General features: G+C 43.1%; 1 protein-coding gene across 1 annotated transcript; it reads left to right on the forward strand.

Moving 5' to 3' along the window:
* The first annotated feature begins 3,729 nt into the window (after window positions 1–3,729).
* On the forward strand, window positions 3,730–17,914 carry CLDN11 (claudin 11). The gene is made up of 3 exons (XM_019643907.1): window positions 3,730–4,183; window positions 7,450–7,614; window positions 16,610–17,914. The coding sequence occupies exons 1-3, from the start codon at window positions 3,955–3,957 to the stop codon at window positions 16,840–16,842; spliced, it is 627 nt and encodes a 208-aa protein (XP_019499452.1). The 5' UTR covers window positions 3,730–3,954; the 3' UTR covers window positions 16,843–17,914.
* The last annotated feature ends 283 nt before the right edge of the window (window positions 17,915–18,197 follow it).

The raw sequence follows: 18,197 nt of genomic DNA on the forward strand, positions 1-18,197 counted from the left end.
TTCCCCAGCACTGTTCCCACCCCCCAATTCCCCAATAAAAATCTTTAAAAACAAAAGGTTTTTTTAAATGAATAATCTCACCTAAGTCATTTCACATACGTCCTCTGTTTTCATATGTTTGGTTTCCTAAAGAGATGCATCTTTCTTAATATCTGAAGAAAATTTTCATAGAGCAATGTACACTTCATTTGGATCTAGCGATCACACATATGGAATGTGGGAAATTGCAGTTAATCATGTTTCTCTACAAGCCATGGGCTCCTCCACACAGAAAATGTTTTAGCAGCCATGCAATGATGAAAGACAACCACTAGTAGTCACTGCGAGCCTACTCCTGTAGCCGAAGCTTTGCTCTCAATGTGGGCTTCAGATGCTTGTCAGCAAACACATTTGTCAGTGTTACAACGCATTAGCACTCTAACTGAATCACATGTTAATTTTAGATGTAAATGGTAGAAAAACAGTTAACCAGGCAGTTTCCTTTGTTCAGAACACATCTGGGATTTAGCGCACTAACTGGCTCTCTGTTCCTCCCCTTTAACTATCTTCAAGTAAGAATAAGATTAAGGAAGTTACGCTCAACCCACTGGAAAAACTCTTACATGTTTCACAAAGGAAAGAGTTTTGGACCTAAGGTTGGAAGACCTGGAATCATGTATCAGGTATACCTTACTTGTTCTGTTATATGCTGTAGAAATGTGAAAAGATGGCAAAATTTTCTGAGAGAAAATCACTGGAAAGGCCTTTGGAAGGTCTGGGGACCCACTGTTGACGACGTTTATCTGGGGTGACTGCACTCTGAAAATCTGAATCTCACAACTAACAGAGTGCCTGGGATGGTGGTAGGCCTAGAATGTCAGTTTGTTAAGTTATGCTATCTGGGAAGTCAGATTCTCATTACAAGGAGTGCCTGGGGAATAAAGTCATAGCCTAGGAATGTGGATGATTTTAGGGAAGTCCTTCAGCTAAGCTAGCTTGAGGGACTTCCCCACTATACAAAGAGCCTTGCCAAAGGGACCACATCCTTGGAGTCTATGAGCCACCATACCATCTCCTGTGGCTAAGAGAGGGTTCCTATGGCCACTGTCTGCTTCTTGTCTCCCAGTTCCTTGTGCTTCTCTGGCTGCCCCACTTACTTTTCAATGGACACGCTCTCTCTTTACTTATGGTTAATTCACACTAACAGGTTACGCTTTGGGTGGCCTTTTGTATATCTGTGCTGGGATGGTTCAGAATTTCAATTGCTCTACTTTGTCTATGAATAAACTAACATTCAGTGCTTGGCACTTTGTATAAGTTATCTCACTTTATCCTCACAATCACCCTATAGGGCATCTGCTATTCTTCCATTATAGGTGAAGAACCCGAGAGTCACATAGTTTAAGGGACAGCCCAAGTGATGAAGTCAGAATATGAACTCGGGAGGTTCCATTCCAAGATGTTAACAACTCTGTCTACCACTCAGTGCCTGCGTTCTGAAATCTGGCTTTATAAATACCTCTGTGTGTGTGACCTGTTGATGATCTGGGCATGATTGAATTCTGATTGCTTGAATTTCTATCATTAGAATAGCGAATGCTAATGGAGGCACAGGAGTACAGATTTTATAACTGCCTTTTCAATGAAATGATGTTGCTTGGGTTTTATATTTTACAGAATTCTTATTTTTTTTCATGTTATAAGGAAGTATCTGAAAACATGCAGATCAATAGACCCTGGTGATAATATGCCCCCAAACACAATGGCTCACTCATAAAAGGGACATATTCCTATAATAGTTTCCACAAATCAAACTTATATGAATACAGGAAGAACACAAAAGCGCAAAAGGAAGAGTTCTGAACCATCATAATAACACTAACCCGGGTTTATTGAGGACTTACTTTGTAGTTGACATGGTTTTAAGCTCTGTACTCATATATGTATTAATTTACATAATCATCAAGAAACCTATGATGTAGGCACTCTTTTTATTCCCATTTTACAATCAGAAAATTGAGGCCCAGAAAAGTGAAGTGACTTTCCCACAGCTAGTTACATGACAGAGTCAGGATTTGAACCCAGACAGCTTGGCCTTCCTTCTTAACCGCTGTGCTCTCCTGGGTGATTTTGGTGGCCCTTGTACTCAACACTCTGTTATCCATTACAGAGCTTTTCCCTTTTGTGTACTTGATTCCTTTGGGGTCTCCTCCAGGTCAGTCTTCCCTGGAAGACATGGTGATTTGCCCTGACCCCCAGCATTAGGGATAGCTACAGGAAAGCTCAGTATCTATGATTTATGATCCATATCTTAGAGTGCTGAGTAGGAAGTTTTTGTGCTTGGTGAAATCCTTCACACCTTTACATCTCATGACTGGTGATAGGGGGATATAATGAGACGAGCCAATTGTATAAAAGGAGTTAAAACTGTTTAATGTCGGGCTGGCCAGTGGCGCGATGGTTAAGAACTGGCTTGGGACCCCAGAGGGCCCTGGTTCGGATCCCACATATGAGGGCCAGTGACACTGCCCTCCACAGCTAAGATGCTGAACAACAGCTCAACCTGGAGCTGGACTGTCGTGAGTCACTGGCGATGGCGTAGGCTGCAGCCCCTGTGGCAGTGGGTTGCCATGGGCTACCGTATGTAGCCAGCAGCCAGCGTGAGCGGCCAGCAGCTGCAGTGAGCAGCCATCCAGAAGCCGGCGACTGATCTGCCTAGCCTGGGAAGAGTGCAATGATGGTGCCAACTTGGGCCAGTGAAGCAATGTCCTCCACAACTAGACTGAAGAACAAAACGACAGCAACTTGTCTGTTCCCCTTCCCCCCAATTCCCCAGCACTGTTCCCATCCCCCAATTCCCCAATAAAAAAATCTTTAAAAAACAAAACAAACAGAAAAACAACAACTGTTTAATGTCAATATAGCCCAAGGGGAGGACTTCTCTACATGATAAAAAAGATGCATATAATTAGGTCTTATTTGAATTACTGGAGAGAAGATAGATTAATGATGTTGATGGCTCATACTGTAGAGCACTGTGAGCTAGGCTGTGTTCTCAGTGGAGTGCAGATAATCATTTATTACAGCGAGCCTGGAGCAGTCGGCCTAGCTTTTAATGTGTCACAAATGGGATTCGTGAGCCCTTTAGTAATTTTCAGGAATTGGTAATCAGGACAGGTTTCCAGGGATGGTTAGTGGGTGGTGGGGTGGTGAGATGGTCCCATTGTGTCTACCCCTTACCAGCTGTGTGAACTTGGGCAACTTAACTTCTTTCATGCTGTTCTTAGCTCATCAGTTACAATCCTGGGCCGTGGAAGAACTGTACCAGGCGCCCGTGGGAGTACGGCTGTTCCTGCTCTCATCTGGGAAGGAGCGAGCGGGAAGAAGTTGAGGTGGGATGGAGCGTAGGGGAGACCCCGAGACATAGATGAGAGGGGCAACAGGAAGAGAATTCCCAGCAAGACAGAACTCTCCTTGCCTGACGCGAGCCCCCTTGGTGCGCTGCATTTCTTGGACCTAGAGAGAACTATGTGAATTACTTTACTTTTCCAACCCTGACCGTGCGACGCCGGAGGGGCTGAGCAGGGTGATCGTCCGGCTCCCTTACTCCGCTCGAGTCCACACCCCACTCCGGACCCCGCTCTGTGATTGGTCGGCTCGGCCCAGGGCCGTTGCCGATTGGTGCTCGCCGGCTGGGGCTACGGGGTTTAAAGCAGGGGGGCGGGGGGGTCCGCTGCCCAGCCTCATCGCTGTCCCGTCCGTGCGCCCGTCGCTGTGCCAGCCGTGCGCCCGTCGCGCAGTCGGAGCTGGGTTCGCAGCCTCTCGTGGCCGGCCGCCGCCTCGAGCGTTCCGCATCGGGCCGTCGCTGGACAGCGGCTCGCGAGCTCGGGAGAGGGAGGACCAAGGCAGGCGCCGTTCAGCCCGGTGCGCGGGCACAGTTAGTGAGGGGCGAGGCGCGAGGACCCCGGGACGGCTATGATGGTGGCCACGTGCCTGCAGGTAGTGGGCTTCGTCACGAGCTTCGTGGGTTGGATCGGCATCATCGTCACCACGTCCACCAATGACTGGGTGGTGACTTGCGGCTACACCATCCCCACCTGCCGCAAGCTGGACGAACTGGGCTCCAAGGGGCTGTGGGCTGACTGCGTCATGGCCACGGGGCTGTATCACTGCAAGCCCCTGGTCGACATCCTCATCCTGCCGGGTAAGGACCCCCGCCTTGCAAGTGGCTGCTCCCAAACCCTTGACAGGGAGGGGGGCGCTAGACAAAACATTTTGAGGGCTTGAAGATTGTCGAGCACATTTTTTGACACCTTGAGTCCCACCTTGTTTTAGAGGAATTAGCAGCAAATTTAGCCTCTCTCAGCCTCAGTTTTCTTATCTGGAATTTGGGAGGATAGTGGTGGCCACTGACCGAGTCACCCTGACAAGTTAATGACCTGAGACGTAGATACATAGCAGGAACTCCGCTTATGTTAATTACCGTTGTTCCACCTGCCCCATGATCCCACTGTCGATTGACCAAAAGTACTTAATTCCCCCGCCCGGCCTCCGTGCGCAGGCGTCCTGCTTTCCCGTTAGATTCCACCCGCAGAGACGACGAGAGAGAAAAACGCAAGCATTCCAGCGAGTTTCCTCTGTTCTCGTGGGACGTGGACGGGCGAGGCGTCCTGGCCAAGTTAGGGCCCTCCTAGCTCCGCCAGGTGGGTTTCCGCTGGCCCCGGAGCTGGTCTTATTTCTCCTACCCGGTGCCCCCGCCTTGGACGCATCCGTCTGCCCAGCCAACCCTCCCTCCCCGCCTCCGCACCGCTCCGGGCGCACTGCGAAGAACAGGCGCCCCTGGACGGCCGACTCTACCTCTGGAGAAGGCGCGCCGCCAAGGGTCGCGCACTCCCCGCCAGCGGTGTCTCGGAGTGGGTAGAGAAGGGGCAAGTGGCGAGGTCGGCCGGAGACCTCGTCTTCACTTGCTGCCCTGTTGAAAAAGTCTGGGTAACAGTTCCAATTCAGATTTAAACCTCGAGCTAGTTGGGTGATTGGCGAGGCTACGGGCACCCTTTGGGTTTTCTGCTTGGAATCTCTGCCCTGCCCGGCGGTTTTATTGGCCCTGGACTGTAGTACAGATTGCCTTTGTCCCGCTGGTCTTTGTGGGTCATGCGCATTTAATGGCATCTCCCAATTTCCTTAACAAGCGAAGTAACTCCCCCCCACCCCCACCCCGAGGCCGCCAGTCTGGGAGCCCGTCCCTTTGCCTCCCCCACACTCCCCGCCCCGACTTTCTGCTCCCACTTTAAGCCTCTCCTTAAGTGCCTCCTATGAGAGTCAGAAGATTGAGAATCAATCTCCCACCCCACCTCGTGGCTGCCCTGGTATTATTGGCTCTTATCACCATCAAGGCACTTTTCTACTTGTTTTTTTGTTCATTGTTCATAAGTCCACTTCTACTGCATTTTAAATTCCACCAAGATATAGATGGCCTCTTACTTTTCTGCATTTTTTCCTGGACCTAGCATTGCCACCGGCGCACAGGAGGTGTGCACAATGCAAGTTAGTCCTGTGCTCTCAATCCTTTTCTCCATTTTGGACTTTTAGAATGACAGAGGTCCTGGGAACCCAGGTCTGGACCCAGCTTCACCGAACGCTGGCATTGGTAGATCTTGGTCAGGCTTTCAGATCCCCTGCTCACAGTTTGGGTGATTTGGACAAGTTACTAATCTCTATGAACCCCAGGTGCCTTCTTTTGAAAATTAAAATCAAACCAATCCCCTATCTTTCAGGGTTATTTTGGAGATTAAGTGAGATGAGAAATGTAAACCTCTTTTGGTATAGTGTAGTAGATACTCCATAAGTGGTAGCTATAATTTTTTATTAAAAGCTGGGCAAGATATTTGTAGGAACCTTTGACTGAAGTGTAAAATTATTGTCTGCCCCCTTTCCCTGAAATTAAGTTTAGGAAGCATTCAGTACCAAGTGGTTTATTAAAAAAAAAAAAACATAGACCCTCTGACAGAGGGGAGTGCATTTTAAGGAGGGCCTAATCCTTTTTGCTCTCCCTGTCCCTCACACTTTGGGTGGGGACATGGCCAGATTTCAGTCTTCATCTTTTGATTTCCAGACGTGGCCTTGACACCCAGCATGTGGACAGCCTGTGTCATGAATTTCAGAAGCTCGGTTTCTAGTTGACTGTCTCCATTGTGCCATCCCCAGCTGTCCTACAAGCCAGAGGGTCATAGGGCTATGTCCAGAGGTCTGCATCAGACTTCCTGTGGGTTTCTCCAGGGATCTTCAAGGCAATAGATACTTGACTGATTGATTACCCTTAGTTCTGAAGAAGCTGGATAGGCAGTGGTCAGAAGAGCACTCTCAAGGAGTCTGAATTCTGGCAAAGCATATGTAGCTTGCTAAGAGAGTGTTGCAGGGGGTCTCTGTGCACAGGGTAGGCTTGCCAGGTTTGTTATAAGGGTCCTGGTGTGTGAGGCAGGAGTTGGGGCTCGTTTTTGGTTTTGTCAGTAACTGCCTCCCCCAGGCCATCCTAGCTCTAAGTCACTCTAAGCCAAAAGGGAGAGTCATAAATACAACCCCCTTTTTTTGGAGGAGGGAGAGTGTTTCAATGAGAAACAATATATTTAAGTTTGTCGTATTCTCCCAGTATCTTGTCAGATTTATTTTACATAAATATTGTACATATTGTAAGCTGTTTCTTAATAAAATTGTTACCTGGCATTTTATTTGACAGTATAAAGTTCTAGTTTTACTCCACTCTTATTATTCAACTTGTTTATTCCTTCATTCATAATTGTACTATGTTTACATCATCTGTTGTGGGCATTGTGTTACCTCTGGGTGTCAGCCATCTAAGAATCTCTGGAGCTGGAGGGATGCCTTTGAAGCAATGACAATGGAGTAATAACACCAGTAATAATAGCCAACCTTTTTAGAGTATGTACTTAGCATGTGCTAGGCACTGTTCTAAGCACTGCATGAGTTAACTAGCTTAATCTTAGTTGAATTCTATTAGAGAGATATAGGTACTATTATCATTTTTACTCTATACATGAGGAAAGTGTCAAGACACAGTAGTAGTTCAGTAAGTTGCCCAAGAGTCTAGCAACAGCTGACTGGAACCAACAGCCCATCTATCACAGAAGACTTCTTGGAAGATTTGAGTTTTATTCTGAATCTTTCCAAGGTGGTATAATAGTGTAATTGGATTCCTGGTCCTTTCATCCTGGAAGCTTGGACAAGTCGTCTATACCAGGGATCCCCATTCAGTCTCTCCAGCCATCAACCTCCCTTTTTTGTCACTGTCTCACTTTAAACATGTGAAGTGATCATGGGCAACATTTAACACATTCTAAGTCCTGGAATGGGCAAGAGGGAGGAAGACAAGTGGTGCTGAATTCCCATGAGGCGGGGTTCAGAATCCAAGGGGACCCGTGGTCTAACCCACCCTGTCTGCTCTCTTGCTTCCAGGCTATGTGCAGGCCTGCCGAGCCCTGATGATTGCAGCCTCAGTCCTGGGCCTACCGGCCATTCTCCTACTGCTGACAGTTCTCCCCTGCATCCGAATGGGCCATGAGCCTGGCGTGGCCAAGTACAGGCGGGCTCAGCTGGCTGGTGTTATGCTCATTCTGCTGGGTAAGACAGCTTTCTATGTGGCGCCCAGTTCTGCATAAACCTGATGAATGTCAACTCTTGCTGCTGCTTCATCCAGCTCAAGAATGGAAGCCAAGTGAATCCTCTGCAGAATAGAGCCCTGTGCCCCATGTATATCCCTTTATGTTTCATGAGCAGTTTACACAGAGGGATAAGTCATGTCTGTGGGGGGGTGGGGATGGATGGGTCACTGAACATGAACATAACTTAACAAACAAAAGGATTTTGAGTGTAATAGCTAAGGCAGAGACCAAAAGGACAGAAAAGTCACACAGTAGCTCTCCACTCAGGCTTCATGCTGGAATTTCTGTTTGAAAACACCAGTGCCCAGGTCCCAGAGCAGGTCAACTGAGTCAGAATTTCTGGTTATAAGTCCAGACAAAGATATTTTTTGAAAGCTTCCCAGGCGACTCATATGAGTAGTCAGGATCGAAAACTTTAGCTAATGTATAAAGAAGAATAGAGAAAGAGAAGGGCAAGAGAAAAGTAAGATGTTGAGGGTGGTCGATCACTAGGTGATGACTCAGTCTTTCATTTAATAAGCATTCATTGAGCACTCGCTGAGTGCTAGCACCACGGTAGGCACTGGGGCTACTGGAAAAAGGCAGTGTCTGCTTTGAGTGTACTTGGACATCTTGATAGAGAGTGGTATATGCTCATCTTAAAAGGCAACACAAGCTGTGCACACATTAGGAAGGCACCTACACCAGACTGGAGCAGTTTCCCAGAGCAGAGGACCCCAGAGAGTTGGAGGAAAGGTAATCAGGTCACGGATTAGAGGAGGGACCGTCTTCGCCCAGAAAATGGCGTGTACTCGTCCTCTTTTCCTGGTTACTCCCTCACACAGAGGGCTTGATTTAACCACCTAGGGAGGGCCTTTCTAGCTCTTCTCTTCAGTGTTTTCATATCTGTTTTTTTTTCTTGAATGCTAATTCCATCAGCACATTCTAAATGCTGTCTAGAAGACATACATTTTAAGAACAGCAGCTCTTGTTGCAAAGTGCACTGATACATCAATGAGGAGAACTGGGTTAGATATAAAGTCAGGTTCTCCTGAGACAAGGAATTCCCATCCCCAAACTGGTATCAGACCATGTGCTTGAGGGATAAGGGTATGAGATCAGAGCTCTGTGTGGGTCATTGCCACTTAGTGATGGTCATCCACAGTGACACCGATGAGGTGAGGGGATATGAGAGGTAGAGGCACCATTTCACAAGATGGCAAAGGGATGAAGGTTTTCAGGGGCTTGTGAAGCCACAGAGAATTCAGAGGAGGGTGTGTGTGTGTGTGTGTGTGTGTGTGTGATAACAGGAGTGAAAAGACCAGAAAACCACTGTCATTTCCAGAAAAGAATGTGGGTATGGACATTTTGGTTACAGCCACAAAGAATTTGTGGGGGAGTGACACACAGAACACACAGTCAGCCTCAAGGGCTTCGTCTAACTCACGGGGGTCCCCTCTTGTGGTACTTTGTGTGGTCAGACCTTTGTGTCCAAATCCCCTTTCTAATGGGTAGACTGAAGTTCTACAAGTAAACTGGTTTTGTGGAATCCAGGGGAAACCCTTCTTATCCTAAACATTCGCTGTTGGTTGTGACTTTCCTCTCTTACAGGAGCTCCAGAAGGTTCTCTCTTTGGCCCTGAGGATACAAAGCTGAAGGATGGGTCTGTTGTGTTAGGGGTTCATCTTTAGAAATTCTGGCCTACAATATAAGAGTCACAGAATAGCCACAAGTAAGAGGATACATTTAAAACAAACCCCACAAAACCGAACTCAAACCCTGTGGAACATAAAGACATAAAAGCAAAACACATGTAGACAAATCGGTATATAAAACCCCCTTAAAAACAACTGAATCGTCTGGTTAAATAAGAAGGGTTATTTAAAAAAATAGCAACCAGTTGTTTGAAACTTCCTGCCCAAATTAAATAAAGTTCTATCTTTTTCAAATGAATGGGTGGATGTAGACAGAATCATAGAAAGGAAAGTGAGGTGGGCCTGGGTAATGATATGAGTTCCTCAGTTCATTTGCTGCCTGGAGTGAAATGATGAAAGGGGGTATTGAGTGATCTGAACCCCGAGAGAGGCACCCCGAGAGAGAGGCTGTAGCTTTCTGGTCACTGGCTGTTAGGAGTGGACAGAGGCACTGCCCCTTGCCTTCTTGCATCATTGCATCTCCAGTGTCACCTGCTTCCTTTTTGGTGACTCCTGTCTGGGTTGATTGCTCAGGGGGTTGCCACTTGCCTTGGGTTGGACGTTGTTTTGACTGGAACGAGCTAGCTCTGGAAATGTAAAGCTTATTGTCTCAAGTGTGGCACCTGCTGGGCTCCTCTAGGTCTTCTCCCCATGGAGCCAGAGATCCTTGTTTGCCCTGTTGGCAGAGGGCGGGAGGAGCAAGAGAGAGTCAAGGCTCCCTTTGTGTTGCTCTGGGCTGGTTTCTGCCGCTCGTCCTCTGCAGGAGAAGCCAGTGCTGGGCTTGCGCTGGGTCCCTGGGATCACCGATGGCGCTCGAGCTGAGGTGTGGTCGCTGACCAAAGGGACCAGACAGCACAGGGGGGATTTAGGGGCCCGGGAACTGGAAATAGTGTTGAAGCTAATCTTGGTATGGAAACTTGAAGCACTGTGAATTAAAATCAGTTCTTCCTGATCCTGAAAATCTTTAATTATTTTGTTTGAGAGCTTAAACACATTATGTCTGTTGTACAGCCGCTTTATCTCCTCGGCAGTCTAAGTGTAACGGTGTGAGGATTTGGTTCCTGCGGTGGGGGAGCAGATGGGAGCCCTATGCTGCCGGCTTCTTAACCCAGATGAGCAGGTCCAGGAGCAGCAGGCTCCTCAGATGGGGATGGGGCTGAGGCGAATCTAATCTGTGGTTTTTCAAAAGCCCCTGCTGAGGCGGGAGGTGTCTACGCCCCAAATTGATTTATCTTATCATTTGGAGTCAGACCAACTGTACTGAATCTTGGGTTTACCACTTTCTAGTTGTGTGAACTGGAGTAGTTACTTAGTGTCTCTGAGTCTTTATATAAAAGGAGGACAAGAATACCTTCTTCTGAGGTTGGTAAGCATAGTGAAATGTTATATGTAAGTTATTTAGCAGGGTGTCTGGCGCATAGCTCATGCTCAACAAATGGCTGCTATTATTATTGCTGTTGTTGGTTAGAGGAAATAGAGACCTAATCCAGAGGGCAACTGGGAATTCTCCGGTCATGTCTAATTTCTGCAGGGTAATCATCTCCACATGTGGGACTGATAAGGAGGGACAGTGAGCCGCTCCTGGAAACACTAGGTCTAATGCTAGTCTCGTGGAAATATTTCCTGTGTTACTTTGTAGAAACCAGTGTGTTGGGATCAATAGGTGGAGGTTTTTTATTCCACTATAAAAAGCCACGTTAAACTACCCAACAGAAAATGCTCACGCTTAGTTCTGATTCAGTCTGAGTCTCATCTCCCTATAAATTAGGAAGTACTTGATTTGGTTATTTCCCGGGGAGAGGAGGTGGGGAATGAAAGGGAAGGAAATGCATTTTCCTTCCTAAGTGGAATTCTTTCATCTTCTCTCCTTTTAAAAAATATGGCCCCAGGAATACTATTTGTATTGGGAAAAAGTGTTTTAAGTTGGAATTAACAAGTTAATGAAATTGCGGTAAAATAAAGGGTGTGTACAAATGTGGGACAAATTGAGCTTGTCATGCACACAGAATCAGATGTCCTATAGGGAATGGGATTCCTTGGGTGTGGAATAAACAGTGATGTCCTTACTCTCGGGGTCTTATTAGAATAGTTAGAAAAGGTCTTCTTCCAAATTCATCAGCTTAATACAAACAAGTCCCTACTCTAAATCAAATGGCATCTTAATATGGTTGTGGCTTAAAATGACCTTCTCAGTAAAATCGGAAGAATTGGCTGCTTTATGAGGTCTCTCCAGTCTCTAAATTCTGTGATATTAAAAAAACAAAAACAAAACAGAACAAAACAAAAACAGCCATGAGATTGGCTTTTTAAAAAGGACATAGAAAAAAACATATAATGATGTGTGGAATCAAAATAGAGGGAAAAAATGTTGAAAGCAGGCCAGGAAAATAATGCATTCAAATATTCCATTGACTTGATGATTGTGGTATGTATTAGGTCTTCGTAAAAGTCACTGTGTAAGAGGACTGTCCTTTGGCGGCTGTGTTTTCTTAGGTCAAAATTTAGAGAATGATAAATGAAAAAAACTTTTTTTTCTAATTTCAAATGATAAGAGAACAACAAATAAATATAATTCCAACCAACAGCTTGTTAGAAATCTCATTACTTGTTGCCTTGAGTTAACTGGCTTCTTTGTGAAAAGCTAAAGCTAACTGCTCTTTAGATCGTATGTGATAATAGTATAGATTGTAGAGGACAGTGTTCAATGTATTGTAAAATGTTAAATAGAGGGGAATTTTTAAAAAAGGTTTTATTATGGAAAATTTCAAACGTACACAAGATAGAAAGAACAGTCTAATGAACCCCATAAACCCAAACTCATTCTCAATAATGATCAACTCATGCATGGCCCATCTGCTTCATCTGTCTACTTCTCCTTTCCTTCCAGTCCCCAGATATTTTTTTTTAAGCAAATCTCAGATATAATATCAAGGGAGATTATTTTCAGTAATCCTAATATAAGTCAGACTAACAAGTGATTTTAATGAAAATATTGCTTTGTGTTAGAAATGATGCTTTTAAAAGCCCTTGCAGTGCTTCGTACTGAAAGTGACAAAACCTGAAAGCAGAGCTGTTCATTGGAGGAAGGAAAAAATGTTGGTCTGGTGTTCTTCTGTCTTCCATGGCCGCTTTGTCTGTCTCTCTTTCTCTAAGTTGTTACCTCCAAACACACCTGTGCCAATTTTATTTAACTTCATCACATTTATTTAACTCCATGTGTTACCACATGTCATCTAATCCTTAAAGGTTTTAAAAACTACATTTATTACACATTTCATTGCTCTAAAATTGCCTTTCCAAATATTCTGTGTTTGGCTACATCAAGATCATTGTTAACTTTTAATAAGGGTGTATTCTATCAAATAAAGAACACATTATATTACATTATTTGAAACTTATCAAAAGAGGCAAACAATTTTATTCAATAAAGAGCAAGGAGCTCTCTACTTGTAGAGGACCAAGTCCAGATGCATCTATGTTTACACAGTGAAGCTTTCTTCTGCTCTTCTCCTTCTTTTGTTTATTAAGCTAAGACCATCCCCAATTTTCACTGTTTCCCCCCACTAATGACAGAATTTCCCCCCTTGCCCAGTAAACTATTGCATCTTCTGCAAGTAGAAGGGAGAAACAGATTGGAAAACCTGAGTGTTAAAATTCCCCTGTCTTACTTTTAGAGACTTAATTAAAAAATAATTTCTGATGACATAAAAGAAAACCAATGACAATTCCCTTTATCTTTCTTCAATTTTCTTTATGTTACAGGTACCTGTGACTTTTTAAGAAAGACTTAAAAAAAATTTCCTGAAATAACAGAGGGGGGGCCATTACAATCTCTCTCTCTCTCTCTCTCTCTCTCTCTCTCTCTCTCTCTCTCTCTCTCTCTCTCTCTCTCCAAAGAGAAATCTAACAGGTCTTTTTTGTCTTTAAGAAAGCCAAAAATTAGGCTCAAATAAACTCTTACAAAAATTCAAAAAAAAAAAGAAAGCCAAAAATCATTGCCAGTTCTGTTAATATTTTGCGTTTTAGTTGAGTTTTGATTTCCATTTTTAACATTATTGATTAAAACATCTTTTCCTTTCAAATCACTGCTGAGATTGAGTAACTTCTCCCTTTTTAGTTTGTAAACATTCTTCCTTGTGAGTTCAATTGAAGGTCACAGTTTCCAGTGAACCTCTCATTTCCCTTCATGTTGTGTGGCCGTCTGTCATCCTTTAGTGGTTTTGATGTGGTTCATCTTTGAGAGCCACAGGAATTCCACTCAGAGTTCATTTATCTACTAGGAAATAAAGAGCCTGCTGGTGCTCATTCGTCTTGTTTTGCATGGAATATAAAAGAAAGCAATCTTTAATGAGGTAAATCATGAGCTTGTAACTTTATGTGTGTTAAAGTCATATGAAGGTTTTATGATTTTGGAAGTCAGTTTTGGTGTGTTGAAGTGGAAAGTAGACTTGGAATGAGACTACCTCTCCTCTACCCATCCATCTATGTGTCCATCCACCCACTCACTCATCCAGTCCTATAGGTTCATTATTTAAATATTTAGACATTTTTATGATTTTTCCTTTTCTAGTGAATTATATTGGAATAAAACCTAACAAAATCCCTAAAACACTCAACATCAAGATTGATGATTACTTTTGAAATATTGAGTCTGATTCTTTCCTTATGTGAAGATAATCTTGTTTTACTAGTTTGCTTATTAAACTAATAAGGGAAAGAATTAAATGAAATTAGAGGTAATTTCTAATCTTATTCTATAAAATCTAAACTGAATCTGAAAGTCAGGTTTATGTGACATGTGGGGAATGCTTTGTGTGTGTGTGTGTGTGTGTGTGTGTGTGTGTTGTATGTGTAAATACAAAGAATTGAAAAATATAAAACTTAATTTAACCATAAGCTGTTTTGAAACCGGTTACTTGTTTATAGGAAAGATCAGTTGGATTGAACCAAATCGGTTGTTTGAGTATCAAATCTTTCCTCTATGGAATTCAGTTTTACACTCCCCACCTTTTCCCTCTGTCAAGCTTGGGTGTTTGGAAGCCATCACTAGGTTGCTGTTTTTGCCCATAGCAGTCAAATTCCCACTTTTAGGGTCTAGGGGTGTTTAGCTGGAGTGTGCATTGATACAAAGAATCTAGAGTGGGTCTCTCTGGCTGAAACACTGGAGAAGAGGTGTTAGTCCCTTGTCCTGTTAGAGAAAAAGGCTTTTATCTGTGCCTCACTGGGAGTATGACAATGATACTAGCCAAGCAGTTCTCCAAGAAGGCTGGATTTGGAGCGTTGGCAAGAGGAAGAGAAAGAAAAAGATGTTTCTCTATATCAGGTGTTCAAAGCCCTCGGCTGGAAAGGGAAGATACAGTTAACACTGGTCTTCTGGTCACAGAAGGAAAATACATCTTCTTATATATAAATAGTACAGAAGCTGGCATGATTGTACTCACTCTTCAAGAAAAATGCAACCATTGACATGTGGATAGATTTTAGCTTCTTAGATAATTTATATAAACTCCTTAAATATGTGAATAGTTTACAATGAATGGAGTGAATTTAGGCTCTTAGAAAGCCAGTTTGAGCAATTCAAAGGCCTCAAATTCACTTTTCCCTCTGACTTCCACTTGGGATCTATAGATTTTAAGGACAGGAATCACCTCTGTTTAGGTGTATTGGATACCTAGCTGGTGGAAGTGGGCTTAGTGTTTTATCATCAAAGCCAATGTTACAAGCTACACAAATGCAATGAGATAGTTTAAAAGGTCTTTCAAAATGGTTTAGACAAATCTTTTCTTCAGTTTCTAATGTACGGGGCTGTTAGATTTGAGTGGTTATGTTAAAGAAAAATTATATTGCTTCTCTGTGAGTATAGAGGTAAGTTAGAAAATCATTCAATATGAGTAAAAATCAGAAAAAGCTTGCTGAGTTAAATGTAACAAAGGTTCCCCAGGTAGGAAATATTGCAATGCTCTGTCTTGAATTTATTGAATTTATGGCTAATGATTGAAAACTATTATTATTGTTGTTGTTGTTATTATTATTATTATTACTATTAGTCTGTGAACCTTAATGTGTTATTCCAGCTTAAAGCTTTAACTAAAATTTCTGTTCTGCTTGTGGTTGTGAGAAATCAGATGATAAAGGAAGTTATGGAGTTACTTTGTATAGAGCTGTGTTGTTCAGCACAATAGCCAATATGATTATTTGAATTTAAGTTAATTACAATTCAGAATTCGGTTTTTCAGTCTCACTGGCTTCAGGAGAAACAGTCAATAATCCATGTCGCTTGTGGCTACCCTATTCGACCGTGCCGGTCTAGAGTGTTCATTTTTTTTGTTTTCATTATAGGCTGCTGCCTGCCCTTGTTTTGTTACTTTGTTAAGGAGGAGGGGAAAAACTAGATGATATAGAGGCTATTTCTTATCTTAGTCTTTAAAATCTAAATCAAATCTGAAAGTTAGACTTGTTTGTGCAAGATCGTAAAGTTCTACCATTGGGATCCCATCACAACAAATATCATCACCATAAGATCCTTGAATGGGTAAACTTTTTTACTCCAAGGCTATTCATTGTTGTGTTGAGATTTTTGTGATTGTGAACAGCGTAACTCAAACTCTTAGCTGCTGCTTCACTGATGTCTAGCAATAATTTACCACAGTAAGAGAATTTTCATAGCTTTTTCAGGTCTTTGTAATGTGAATTTACTAAATTGAAAAAATGTAGTAGAAAATCGAAGTGGGCATTATCTTGTTTCTCATTTCTAAATAGCTCATGTCATTCTGTCATTCAACTGGTATGCATTGAGCACGTACTATGTGCTTTCCCGAACTACATGCTGACTTTACAAATGTAGGTTAAGACATAGCCCTTGCCTTCAGAGAACTCAGAACTTGGAATGGAAAATAGACATGTAAAGAGATAATTATAATACAATTAGTTAAGTGCAATAATAGAATTATAACTTTGATATATAAAGATATATAAGTAAATGCCAACACATATTTTGGACTTAAATGATTTATTTCTAGGTTTTTACATTGGTGTTCTTTCATCTCTGCCATCCGTTGGAAATATAAGGTTCTAGCAGTTTGACACAAGCTTTTGATCAGCTTATTCTACTTGTGCAAACCTTTAGGTTCAGATTGCTCAGGGAGTAGAGCTGCGTGTATCGAGTGTTTTTGGAGTTGGTTGGAAGCCAGGGTGTGTGCATGTGGCATGAAGGGTGGCTTGCTCACTGCACCTGGTATATGATGGGTATGTCCAGTCACAACCTTCTCGGTGTCTCCCCAGCTCTCTGTGCCATTGTCGCCACCATCTGGTTCCCTGTGTGTGCCCATCGTGAGACCACCATCGTGAGCTTTGGGTACTCCTTGTACGCGGGCTGGATCGGTGCTGTGCTGTGCCTCGTGGGAGGCTGTGTCATCGTCTGCTGCGCTGGAGATGCCCAGTCGTTTGGTGAAAACCGTTTCTACTACTCTTCTGGTTCCAGCTCCCCTACTCATGCCAAGAGCGCCCATGTATGAGAGGGCTGCCAGCCTGCCCGTGGAGGTGCTGCGGGTGCTGGGCCCATGGCCCTAGGTTTGCTCGCCACAGTCATAGTGGGGGAGCCCACTCCCCTCTCTCTGGCTCCAAAGCCAAAGGTCTAGAAAAGCATCCTGTCTGGCATTTTGTAGTCTTAACAACTCCCACCCTCCCCATTTTGTTCTCTTAAATCTTTAGCTCTGATAATGTCCACACATTTTTCTCACGGTTTTGCCCACTATTAGCTCTTGGGCATTCCTTTGTATGTGTGTGTGTGTATATAGATATAGATATATAGATATCTATATATACACATACATAATTTTTTATTTTATTTTTTTTCCTCCCTCTAAATTTTAAATACCTTGCAAACATTGCTGAACTGGGTGTGGGGGAGAGAAAGAAAAGACTTTTCAAACTGTTACAGATGACAATGAGAGCCTCATAAAGATGTCTCTCTGTTCCCTCCCTCCTTGTCAGCTCCAAGGTCATTTAGTTATAAGTGATAAAAAAAGACAGAATTGGGGACGTGGGGTGGGAGAGGAAGAGGAATCGTGGAACTTTCCCTCCATGAGAGTTTCCCTTTTGTAAGTCGAGGGCAAGGGGTGGGGATATTGTTTAGTTTGTGATTTTACATTTATCTGTAAATACTTTTTCAAGATTGTTCATTTTTATAACCATGGTTTTCCTGAAATTCTCAATTCATCAGTATGAAGGAAATGAACCAAATAGACTTTAATTATATGATAAATAACAGTACAAGTGAGCATAACTCTGACATTCCACAAAACATTTTTGATTTCCAGGTTTGTGTGATGTAGTTTTTAATCCTACACTTGCATATGCTTCAACTTAACACATTTAACAAGCTTTTTTTTCCTTTTCTCTATTTTCATTCTGTTAGCTATCTTGAAGTGATATTGTTTAACATAAATTGTACTGTTGAATTTGGCTTTACGGGTGTAAACACTGATGGTGTATCAGTATCTGAGACCCCAAACTCTCCAAACATTGATGGTGCATTTTGTTCTTTAAGTGAAATCTGTGCAATAAAATAACAGACTGTCTGCAAAACTGGGCTGTAATATTCTGTTGTGTCCACAGGTATGACATATTGATATTAAAAAATTTCATTAATCTCTAGTAATTGATAGGGAACTCGATCAGTGATGCAAGAACAAGTCATTCCGCACTGCCCTGAATAATCAAAATATTGTATTTCATTCACTATATCGTGGTGGTAATGTGTGGTCATAAAAGTGTAACTGAGATCCTCTAGGTTTCTGAAGGAGAGCAACTTTATGGCATCTTTAAGTCACAGATAAATGGGCAGCAATCAGAAACCAAAGGTCAAGCA

The sequence above is a fragment of the Hipposideros armiger genome, unplaced genomic scaffold, assembly GCF_001890085.2.
Source record: "Hipposideros armiger isolate ML-2016 unplaced genomic scaffold, ASM189008v1 scaffold_83, whole genome shotgun sequence".
Lineage (NCBI taxonomy): Eukaryota > Metazoa > Chordata > Mammalia > Chiroptera > Hipposideridae > Hipposideros > Hipposideros armiger.

Bases quoted from the DNA above. Each gene is read 5' to 3' on its own strand.
- CLDN11 (XM_019643907.1), top strand. From the start codon at position 3,955: ATGATGGTGGCCACGTGCCTGCAGGTAGTGGGCTTCGTCACGAGCTTC. The intron at 4,184-7,449 runs GTAAGGACCCCC...TCTTGCTTCCAG, and splicing joins CGACATCCTCATCCTGCCGG to GCTATGTGCAGGCCTGCCGA. The intron at 7,615-16,609 runs GTAAGACAGCTT...GTGTCTCCCCAG, and splicing joins TGTTATGCTCATTCTGCTGG to CTCTCTGTGCCATTGTCGCC.